The sequence below is a fragment of the Populus nigra genome, chromosome 5 (assembly GCF_951802175.1).
Source record: "Populus nigra chromosome 5, ddPopNigr1.1, whole genome shotgun sequence".
In the NCBI taxonomy this organism is placed as follows: domain Eukaryota; kingdom Viridiplantae; phylum Streptophyta; class Magnoliopsida; order Malpighiales; family Salicaceae; genus Populus; species Populus nigra.
Genome location: NC_084856.1, coordinates 17,016,519 through 17,028,875, shown reverse-complemented (window position 1 = coordinate 17,028,875; position 12,357 = coordinate 17,016,519). Strand labels below are relative to the sequence as shown.

The 12,357-nt window shown below is 35.0% G+C and overlaps 1 protein-coding gene across 1 annotated transcript; it reads left to right on the top strand.

The window, feature by feature from the left end:
* Positions 1-7,915: 7,915 nt before the first annotated feature.
* Positions 7,916-10,999, top strand: LOC133694836 (probable potassium transporter 13; the record flags this gene model as incomplete). The annotated part of the gene is made up of 9 exons (XM_062116538.1): positions 7,916-8,168; positions 8,264-8,512; positions 8,609-8,659; positions 8,740-9,000; positions 9,089-9,141; positions 9,226-9,340; positions 9,428-9,682; positions 9,773-10,295; positions 10,435-10,999. Coding segments are annotated over 9 exons (2,154 nt in total), but the record flags the coding sequence as incomplete, so codon positions are not given.
* Between the last annotated feature and the right edge of the window lie 1,358 nt (positions 11,000-12,357).

Below are 12,357 nucleotides of genomic sequence, written 5' to 3'. Positions count from 1 at the left end.
AAAAACACCCTTACCCCATGACTCTTGAATCATGTGTTTTTAAATGTATGAATAATGGTATGTAGTGAACTCGTTGCTCATGACCCATGAAATGCATCTTTGCAAAGACCAAACCAACACACTGGATGAGGTCAAAGTTTATTGATCTTAACTGCTTGCGCTTGAAATGAGGAAAGGCCATCTTTGTTATTTCTTTCACGTTCTGAAATAAGTACATCCCTTGCAATCCCTTTTTGAGCCTGAATAATTTTTCTTTCATGAAAAAAAATCCCGACTAGGATCACACCCCACACTTGGGGGCAAGTGAAATTTCAATGATCAAGAAAGATGATAAAGCCGTGAGAAAGCCAAAAAGGCATAAGAGCTCAAGAAACTCAAATACTAGGGGGCATACTCAAATCACTAGAAAAACTGACTTCCAAGATAAAGTGAGTATGTCCTAGCAAAGCAATAAAAAAGAAGAAGCAACAAATTAAAGAAGTGCGGCAAAAGAAAATAGAAATGACGTCAAGAGTCAAATTGTTGATAGTGATCCTTAGTCTTTGAAACCTTGAAACACTCTTTGAGCCTTATGAATCCTTTTCTTTCATAGGCAAGAACCACAACCTACGTTATGTGCCTGTAAAAGTCATTTCTAATCAAGTAAGCAAGCAACCTAGTATAATAAACAATGCTCTCAAAATGCAAAGAATACTATTTCATAAGATTCATGACATCAAGAATAAACTACTCATTATTATTCATGCTGATAAAGATGAAGGTTCAAAAAGAGACAAATTTTTTCTCATACAAAACCTCGAGCTTTTTCTCGAGCCCTTCACTTTAAAACAAAGGGTCATCTCATGACATATTTCCACTGAAGACCTCATTGCCAAACACAAGAGCAAATAATCTCTTTTCCAAGAAATGAAATAACCAAGGAGTTGCAAGATTTCAAAAGCAAAGTGTTTTAGACTCACATCGAAACAATTTTTGTTTTCAAAATGCAAGATCAAGATTTCAAGATTCATTCTAGACTCATACTCCTTCACCAAACTGAAAAGGAGAGAAATGAGAGAATGGCTTTTTAAAACTATTATTTGTCTAAGTTGCTGACAGAGCACACTTGGAGGCAATGACCAATACAAGGGGGCAATGACCAGCACAAGGGGGCAACATTGTATTTTCTCTTCTAGAAAAAGAGAGGAACATTTCCTTCAACAAGACAAGAGGGCATTTTGAAAGACAGTTTGATCCTTTCAGCAAGTGACATAGAATGTTTCTAGCAGTGAAATGAGGAGTAATGAGTGGTCCTCTCAAATTATTTGACGAGTCAGAAAATCTTTAGCAAGCAAGTGGGTCACGATGGGCACCACAGAGGCTAAGTTGTGTAAACAAATCTGGAAATAGACTTACATGGGCCAACTCGAGTGGGCTAAAAGCCAAGCGACAAATATGACCCAAATCAGAGGTAGCAAGTCCTCATCAGTCAAGCAACAAAAAGACAAAGAAGAAATGGGGGGCCTATATTTCAAATCAGGTAAAGATGCATGCATATCATCTAAACTTTGAGAAATTGGACAATGAGTTTTGCAAATCTCATTAGAGAAAATTCCAACGGAATCCATCAAGTGGAAGGCCAACTTGAAATGGCCAGGATTGAAATTGCTTTTGAAAAATTTTCACTTTTGAGAATTTTTCAACCTGGGCAGGCCGCCCATGAGAATTAGGCCCTCTGAAAAATCTCTATGTTTTTCCACCTCCTTAAAATGCGCCTTTGAGCCTTTGATCATCATTTTTAGGGCGCTTTCAAGCCCTCGGTTTCCTCTTCGAGTGCCTTTGAGCACTCGCTTTTCTCTTCGAGAGTGCCTTTGAGCCCTCGCTTCCCTTCGAGCGCGCCTTTGAGCCCTCGCTTCCCTTCGAGCGCGCCTTTGAGCCCTCGTTTTCTCCCTTCGAGCGCGCCTTTGAGCCCTCGCTTCCCTTTGAGCGCGTCTTTGAGCCCTCCCTTTCTTCTTCGAGCGGCTTTGAGCCCTCACATTCTTTCGAGCGCGCCTTCGAGCCCTCATTTTTGTTTCTTTTTACTTGGGTAGGTCACCCATTACAATGAGACCACTTCTAAAAAAAAAACAAAAAAACAAAAACAAAAAAAAACAAAACAGTGGGTTGTCTTCCAAATGACTTGTTTCTTGATTTCTACATCTCTCTGTAAAGGTCGTGTGTCAATCTACTGTTTTCAAAGTTTTCAAGACTAAAAAAAAAAAAGATGTTCTTTCTGTATCTACTTTTCTTTATAAATTTACTACACAAAGTTAAAAGAAAATAAAATTTTCCAATATCTTTGCATAGTAAATATTATAAAGAGGGGGCAACTATCATAACCCAATTTTTGACCATTTTATTTTAATTATTATTATTATTTTATTTACTGAAAAGGATAAAAAAAAATGATGATGATAAAATAATAATAATAATGATAAAACAACAAGTAAAATGAGATAAATGAAGAATGAATTAAAATTTGGGTTAAGGGCAGCATGATTAGAAGTTTTGGGGTTTAATTAAACTTTGAAATTAATCTAATTAAGATTGGAATTTATTTAATTAATCCAATTAAGGGTTTAATTGGAGAATTGATAAGTTTTGAGACTTAATTGAACTTGGAATTAATTTAATTAATCCAATCAAGGGTTTAATTGGAGAATTGATAAATTTTTAGACTTAATTAAGCTTGAAATTAATTTAATTCATCCAATCAAGGGTTTAATTGGAGAATTGATAAGTTTTGAGACTTAATTAAGCTTGGAATTAATTTAATTAATCCAATCAGGGGCTTAATTGGAGAATTGATAAGTTTTAGACTTAATTGGACTTTGGATTTAATTAAATTAATGAAATCAGGGACTTAATTGAAGAAATAGCAAAGTTTGGGGTTAATTGAGGATATGATTGCAGCAGATTAAAGTCCAAGGACTAACTTGTAAAAGGCGCCGAAATGCAGGGAAAATTACTGTTTAAAACAGGGGTTTAATTATAAAATTGTCGAAACTTCATGGGTCAAAGTGAAAATGGCCACTGTTTATCTCCAAACGGCGTCGTTTTGAGGATGTTGTTCATCTTCTTCTCCTTTAAGCCAGTGACCGTTTCTGCAGTAATGGAGGACGCCGAACGTTGCAGCAGTAATCATCGTTCGTTGGCTTCAGTAATAGGCACCTTAATGGTGGTCGACCCTCAGCCTGCCGCCCGTTACCACCCGCTGAACTCTATATAAACGAAGGAGCACCCAAAAAACAGAGGTTGGTTGGAGAGGGAGAGAGAGACGAAAGAAACCGAAAAGAAGAGAAACATAAGCAAAACACACAATTGTTAGGTTCATCTCCAAAACTCCCATGCTAGAAATAGGCTTCCCTCACCAGTTCTGACTTAAGAAAAACGAGAGAGAAAACCAGCCGAGAGAGAGAGAGAGATGGTGTTTTGAAAACAGAGCATAAATACGAAGAAAAACAAGCTGAAATAGAGACACAGGAAAGGAATACAATAGGGAACACAAGCAGAAGGAATTAAGAGGAAACTCGAAGCAGAAACGTCGCCCTCAGCAATCTCGCGTAAACTCCCTGAAAACGAACCAGGTAAGTCTTCTGCTCTGTTCGCCCCCCCCCCCGCGTCTCATTAATTCATCTTCGCCGCCTGTCTTGATTTAAAACTAAAGGCCTGGCACGCGTGATTTGGATCACGCGTGCCTCATGTGGCCCAGCCGAGTCACTGGTTTAGGCCAGTGACCAGGCTGGGTTGGCTGGGTCTAGCCCAGCCCATGTGGGCTGAGCTGGGCCCAGCCCAAAAAAATAAAAAATAAAAAAATTAGAAAAAACAGAAGAAATAAAAAAAGTAGAAAAAATAAAAAAATGTGTATGCATGAATAAAAATAATGTAAATTTATTGGTTTATTCACTGACGCCAGAGTCAGGAACAAAAATACTAGTTTAAATTTATATTATTTTTATTCGTTGTATTTTATTTTATTTAGCTAGAAAAATAAAAAAAATATGTGCATGCGTAAAAAATAAATTTATTTTTATTTATTTATTCACGCTAGAGTAAGGAATAAAAAATATTGATCTAATTTTTTTTCGTAGCTACGAATTTTTACCAACGCCAGAGTTGGAATTATTCAAGCTCGAATATTCACTGGCAACAGAGTCAGGAATATTATAAACAAATCATCATAGCATCAGCGAATAAATGTTTAGCAATTTAAGACAAAACGAGCAATGCAGTCTGCCTTAGGCAGAACGTTTAAGGGGTGATAATATCTTCTTTTTTACGTAACCAATCCCGAGCCATAGAATCTCTGTTGACCAGTTAGGGTTCCTAGTGACCATAATACTAGGTGGCGACTCTTTAAACAAAACATTTTTCCCCTAAAAGAACAAGATGCCAGAAATCTGTTCTTTACTTGTATATTTTTTAGGGCCGCCGCGATGTCGGGTGCGACAACAGATATTATATGCGACTCAATTAAATATACTAAATTTCTAAATTTTTTTTTCTGTGCTATTTTATAAAAAAAAAATTTACTATGCTAAGTCCAAAAAAAAAAAACTCTCAAATCATCTCTAGTAGTTTTTTTTTAAGAAATAAAATAATAAGGGAGTGATCTTGTTTTGCACTGGTTTTTGCATACACATGCCAATAGCGAGTATTTAATTTATTAGATTTTGGATATAACATTCCTATCTCTTTATGAATAATATATTGGTAAAGTCTTAACTAGCTAGGAATTATTAAAAAGTGATTTAGCTCTAGTGATAGTACTGAACTAGCTAGTAGCGCAGACCATATCATTTTTTTTTAATACAAAATAGAAAAATGGATAAATACTTTGCGTTATTAACATGTTTTCTAGTAAAAAAATAAATTATATAAAAATTAATTTGATATGATCCGGTAAACTTAATAAGTTTAAAAACAATTTAAATAACTAAAAAAAACAAGAAAGATAAAAATTTAAAAAATTAAGCACCAATAAAATGATGAGACATTTATTTGAGATCATTATAGTACAATAGAAAATAAAAAAAAACACAAATAATAAAAATAAATTAAAAATAAATTAGATGTTAAAGAATAAAATTAAAAAAATCAATAATTATTTTAAAAAAACAACTTTAAATGATTAAATTATAAAAATAAAAAAATACCTAAAAAAAACCTAAACACATGGATCTACTACCTAGGCCATGCGCTTAGGCCTTCATTATTGTTTTTTTTTTTTTAATGTCATCTAACCCAACTTAGTTTGAGAAAAACAGCAGTAAACTTGTCACTTATTGCGTCCAATTTTTAATGACTCGAGGGTCATCGAGAAATCAGAGCAATGCTGTTTTACTTTTAAAAATCCATTTTCAACCAATATTTAGTCTGGTCTCTTGTTTTTTTTTTAATTTTTTTTTACTTAACAAATTAGAAACAATTAGCATTTAATTTGGTCATAAAAGAATCACAAAATCATCTACTAGATGACCCAATGATAAAAGTTTGGGATCAAAGAGTTTGTTCTCCCTGTGATCTCAAGGTCGAGCCTTACATAGTCCACTATAATGACCACTGGAGGCTTACATAGTCGTTAATTTCAGGGTCTGTAAGATTAATCAAGGTATGCACAAACTGGTCTAGACATCCATGTTAATAAAAAAATCTAATCTAGAAAAAAAAAAGTTCAACAAAAAATATGTGTTTCTTGAATTCACAATGAACTGTGAGAGAATGCATAATAAAAAAGCATACGCAGTTCACCTCTTAATTTCTTTATAATAATTACAATTGAGCAACATCATCTTAATTTGTATGTGATTTAGAAATCTTGATTTAACAGTAAATGGTCATTAATTAAAGAAGATTTTCTCGCTTCTTCACCCGTTCCATGAGACACAACGAATGCCTATATGCAAATGTGATGCGTTTTAAAGAATTCATTAAGATATTGAAGTCACCAAAATAATAAGTTTGATTTCCTTTACTTTCATGACAGCGAAAACTACACAAAAACGAGTTTCATTATTTAATTATATTCTTAGATCTTAATATCAAAAAATAAAATAAAATTCATCGGGTCAATTCTGACACATGCAGTGAAATTATATAAATTTCTTTTCAATCATTTTAAATATTTTGAACAGTATATATTTAGCTCTGAATTCTAATTGCCTTGTATTATGAAGTGCTCGTTGATACCATGCCAAGCTAAATGGACAAACCTGACTTTAGTAACCACCGTAACACGTAAATCCAAACAATTTAAAATTTTGCTTCAGATTTCTTTGAAAATTTCTATTTAACTGCTTCTCTCAATCTTTTTATTTATTTATTTAACTACCTTCTCATCCCTTATAGGCTTATATATACTTTTTCGTGTCTCCCTGTGTTTTCCATTGATGGCCTTACTGACAATATATATCTTGAATGCCTTCAACAGAATTAGAATTACTTAAGATAACAGCCTATTAATTCTTTTTCATCTTTGATCAATTGCTTCTTGACTTTCTTTTCATAAACAAAAAAGAAACTCACCCTTAAGTTGAAAGAAGTGCTGAGGAAAATGGACCAAGAATCGGGTGCAACACAGGATTCTCGACTGGTAATTGATAATATTTGCATGAGACTATTACGTTTTGGTGAATTTTGTATGCATTTCTTTGCTTTCCATATGTTCCTTAAGAGAGTGAAAGAGATTGTGTCCGGCTATGGAGTTCTTGTTGTGGTTTTTTTTTATGCAGACTCTGTGGGATATGCATTTTTCAGTTCGGCTGTGGTTTTTCTATTTTCATATCACTATTCTTTTAATTATTATTCTTATAATTATTTTTTCTTTTACAGTCTTCCTTTTAGTTTCAATGCCATATTCCCAATTTCTTTTGGTATTCAGTTTTGGGGAAGAGAAGTGGTTTCAGTAGTTCTATTTTTGAGATGACAATGTCGGTTCTAAACAAAGAAAAAGAAGAGGACTGGGTTTTCTTTTTTTCTTCTTTTTTTAGAGTTTTGGAAGGGAAGGTGTTTTCATGTGAAAACGATATAAAAATATATAAAAAAATTAATTAATTTTAAACAAAAACAATTAAATTTAAAAAAAACAAGATTTCTACCGCTCTATTAGTATTAAAACTTGCGCACAGGTATAGATCCCCGACAACTTTTGTGGATAGCAAGTCGTTTCTCCCTGTCTCGTTCAAGAGAAATGTGATTCTTAATTTTATTTCCTCAATACTTATGGTTCCCATTTATTTAGTTTAACTTTATGGTCATAAATGTCACTTGAATTCCACTTTAGTGGTTTGATTTTGATTTATGAATGAACTGCTAAATATTTATACAGCTGATGGTCCATTTTCTAAGGTTTTTTTCACCTTTTCTGTTTCTTTTCGAGTAAACAATATTATTTTATTCTCATGTTTTCATGAAAATAATTAGTTAATCCTTTAATTTGGCTTTTAAAACCTTAATATTTTTGCATTTGCTTATCAATTAGTTCCCTTTGTAGGAAATTAGTAAAAAACACAAAGATTAAATGAGAACTGTCGTTTATTTTCTTTTTTTTCTGGTTACAAAAGCAAATCATGTGTGCTCTGTGATTACTTTTGATGACCTTGATCATTTCATACCCTTTTTTGTTCAAATTTAAGACGTGCCTTTGGCTTGAATGATCAATAATTTGCTCTCAACTTTCTCTTATAATATAAAGAAATCACTGCTTTCTTTGGCCTTTATAACCTTTTTGGTCCCTAGTCCTTTGTTTTTTCTTTCCCTGAATTTAGATGCTAAAATGTTGAATTATCCAGCTTCATAATTTAGTCCTTGAATTTGGATACTTTCCTTTCCGTTGCTTCTATCAATAGATTCAATACCGTGACTACTGTAGCATTTGATTAATATTTCAACTTTGTAAATACTTTTGACTTACTGGCAGAAGTTCTACAAAACCACTCTATTACTTGCCTACCAGACTTTTGGTGTTGTTTATGGCGATCTCTGCACATCCCCCATCTATGTCTACAAGAGTTCATTCGCTGGTGAATTACAACTTCATGAGGGGAACCATGAGATTTTTGGGGTACTTTCTTTAGTTTTCTGGACTTTGACAATCATCCCTCTTTGCAAGTATATGATAATTGTGTTAGGAGCAAATGACAATGGAGAAGGTGCTCACAATGATCTATCCATTATATTGTATTAATCATCATATTAATATAAGTGGTTTGATGCTCATTTCTTGTTAAGAGCCTATCTTTTCCAGGTGGAACCTTCGCATTGTACTCGTTACTCTGCCGACACTCCAGAATGGGCCTTCTGAAGAGTTCTCATTTGGAACATGAATTTGTAACTTGTTGTGATTCTAATGTATCCACAAAGGAGACAAGAGCTAGCTTGGTTATAAAGGAATTCTTCAACAAGCATCGTAGTTCGCGTGTTGTTTTGCTGCTGGTTGTTCTGCTTGGGACTAGCATGGTCATTGGTGATGGAATCCTGACACCAGCAATGTCTGGTATTTTTCCTGAATCCGATTAGAATTGTATTTATTTAATTGCGCTGCCTTTTTGCATTTGCTGATTCTCATGGATTCCTTGTTTTTCTTTTGCAGTCCTATCTGCAGTCTATGGAATCCAAATTAAGGCTCCAGATTTACATGAGAGTAAGTTATGATCCTAATTCGATTGATAAAAGATCACGGCAAAATCTTTAGCCAGTTTCTGACGTGTTCGTATGTGCCAGATTATACTGTTGCCATTGCCTGCGTGATCTTAGTTGGCGTTTTTGCACTTCAGCATTGCGGAACACATAGAATTGGGTTTCTTTTTTCACCAATTTTGATTGCTTGGTTGCTGTGCATCAGTGGGGTTGGCATTTACAACATATTCCATTGGAACCCTGATGTTGTCAAAGCTCTATCACCATACTATATCTACAACTTTTTTAAGAAAACTGGGAAAGCTGGTTGGAGTTCATTAGGAGGCATTGTTCTCTGTGCTACAGGTTGGTCCTAAAGGAGAAAATATTCAAATTTTTTTTATGTTGCTGTGTTGGATTTCTCTTTTGGTGATCCAATTTATTAATCTATCAGGTGCAGAAGCTATGTTTGCTGATCTTGGACATTTCTCAGAGCTTTCTGTTAGGGTAATTGTTCTTTGATTTCCTGATATTATAAGCTATTGAAGGGGTTGACATGAAAATTGACTTATTCATGCATCTTTCAAACAGATTGCATTTACAGGACTCGTATACCCTTGCTTGGTTCTGGCTTACATGGGTGAAGCCGCTTACCTCTCCAAGAACAGAGGTGATCTTCAGAGTAGTTTCTACAAGGCAGTCCCTGGTAACTCTTAATAAAACATCTTCCCTTTTTTAAAAAAAAAAAATAAATAAATTTTAGTTTAATCGGTCTTATCTCCTATGCTTTCAGATGCCATATTTTTGCCAGTATTTATCATCGCCACTCTTGCAACGGTGGTGGGAAGCCAAGCAATAATATCAGCCACTTTCTCCATTATTAGTCAGTGTAGGGCACTCAATTGCTTTCCACGAGTAAAGATAGTGCACACATCAAATAATATTCATGGACAGATCTACATACCAGAGGTGAATTGGGTATTAATGATTTTATGCCTTGCTGTTGTTGTTGGATTTAGAGACACCGCTACTATCGGCAATGCATACGGTTTGTGTTACCTCACTCTGTTGCCTTTCTGTTTGTGTTCATGTGTATATATTGTAAATGAGATATTTAATGTTGTTATTGTGTCGGCAGGTCTGGCAGTAATCACAGTGATGTTTGTCACAACCTTGTTGATGTTTCTGATCATTAGTACCGTGTGGAATAAACATGTTTTTCTAGCATTCCTTTTCGTAGTGATTTTTGGATTTGTGGAATTGTCCTATTTCGATGCTTGCCTCGCTAAATTACACAAAGGAGGCTGGTTTCCCATTGTTGTTTCTGCAGTAGTTTTGTCTCTGATGTCGATATGGCATTATGGGACTATCAAAAAACAGGCATTTGAGCTGGAGAACAAGGTCAGCTTGGACTGCCTCTTGAGGCTTGGACCATGCATGGGAATAGCAAGGGTTCCTGGAGTTTGCCTAGTTTACTCTCATGTTACCTCTGGTGTCCCGCCAATGTTCGCACATTTTGTCACCAACTTTCCTGCATTCCATCAGATTCTTATCTTTGTAACCATTCAGTCTTTGATTGTTCCAAAAGTTCCAGTCAGTGATCGTTTCCATGTTTCTAGGATTGGCCCACCAGAGGTCCCTCTATTCCGGTGCGTTGTGAGGTAGACTGTCTAAATCCTTCTACTCCACCCCCCCCCCCCCCCCAACTCATTAATTGTTATTGCTGTTTTCAACTCACCATCAAAGCTCGTGACTCATTGATAGCGAGTCCTTGACTCTTCTCTCTCTCACTACTGCTAGGTATGGATACAAGGACATCAGGGACAGCTATGCCTTTGAAACCCAACTGATTGAAAAGATGTCAGAGTTCTTGAAACGTGATTTGAGTAGCGAGCAAATGGTAGTGATAGAGCAGTGTTTGCATGGTGTGAAAACACGGAGAAGTAGAGAATTGCGGTTCCAATGTCAAGAAGCAAGTGAAGATGTAAATGAACTCATGGAGGCAGAGGAAGCTGGTGTGGTTTACATGATAGGACATACTTGTGTCATATCCAACGAGGCATCATGTATACTGAAGAAGTTTGTCATTAACGTTGTGTACGGATTCCTTAGACGCAATAGCCGGAGCTCTGCAGCTTCACTTGGGATCCCACACGCTGCATTGATTGAAGTTGGTAGGGTTTATCGTGTATAAATGATGATAATGACCTAATTGAGAGCGTTCAAGCAGGTCTGAAAATTGTAAACATAATTTTTACCAACTCTATCTTGTGTATACGGTGTAAGGCCAATTTTACAGGGTGGAGATTGTAACAAATGTAATATATAGAAGAAGCTTGAACAATGAACAAAGCTGTGGCAGTAAGACTTGTTTATATGTGCAGAAAAAGAAGCAAAGAAAAAGAAAAGAATGGCTTGTATAAGAATAAAAATTGAGTTCTTGTTTGCAGACAAAATTCTGCACATTCAAGAGGAGGTCAAAACCAACACACTTATGACTTGCCTCACATTAACGTTGAAAACTCAGAACCTCTAGGATATTTCAGAAGCTCTAGAAGTAATCGAGAAAGTGAGAGAATAGTCTGATAATTAAGATGTATGTTATTGCAGTTCCGATTGTAAGCTGCCTGTGAGAAATGAAATTCTCATTAATCCTCGTATCCCTGGATGCACAGCTAGATTTCAACTGCACTAGAGAGATGGACAGCCTCCATGACGAAACATGATCCAAGGATACCATCTAGCCATGAAAAGGAACAGGAAAGGTACTAGAGGCAGAACCTATCTGCTGAAGACAGTTGCTGGAAAATAAATTTTTTGTTCTTGTTCAACATCAGCTTTACTATAAACATAAGCGCCTATCATCAGAAGGTTTAGTGGCCATGTTCATCAAGACGAAATTAAATCCAACTACTGTAGAAACTTTGTTGCAGCATAAATCCATCAACAGGCATGAAGGTCATGCATAATCAGAGAACCACCTTTCAACAATTTCCAGCAGCATTTTGTTTTGCACCAAACCCCTCTTCTACATGATTCAGTTATGATAGGACCAACAATCCATCATTATTCATTCATATAGCTCATCCAATCCTTCTCCAGGCTTACATAACATTTGGACATAGTGTTTTCATTTCGTATTCGACAAACAGTCAGAATAATATGGTGGACTTCATGTTGGCCTCGACTGATTAAACAGCAAGCTAGGTGCTTAATCTTTTTTCTTTTTTTTAACATCCAGAGTATTTTCAGACCAACTTTTTGTGCAATGAGATCAATCTCTTTCTGTTAACACTTTATCCATGTTTTTATGAGAAATTTCTTTTCCATAGTCTTCCTTGGATTTCAAATCCCAATGAAAAGCTAACGTGGAAAGCAAAATTTAAAACTCCAACTAACACCTACGAGACAAGGTGGTGGATATCTATCAATCAATTTCTATCCAAACATTTTAAATCATTAATAGAACAACCTAGTTTTTTACCCGTACGTTATGGATGGTTTTTTTTTTTCAATTTAAAAAAAAAAATTGTAAAGACATTAGAATAAAAAAAAGGTGATGCCTGCTAGCAAAAATATTTTTAAAATATTTAAATAATAACACATTGAACGGTATATTTTTGTAGAAAAATAAAAAAATAATAGCATATCAGATTGAATCGAGCCAATTATTGTTAACTAATAAGACCCGTGATCTGAGATATAAGATCATGATAAAATCAT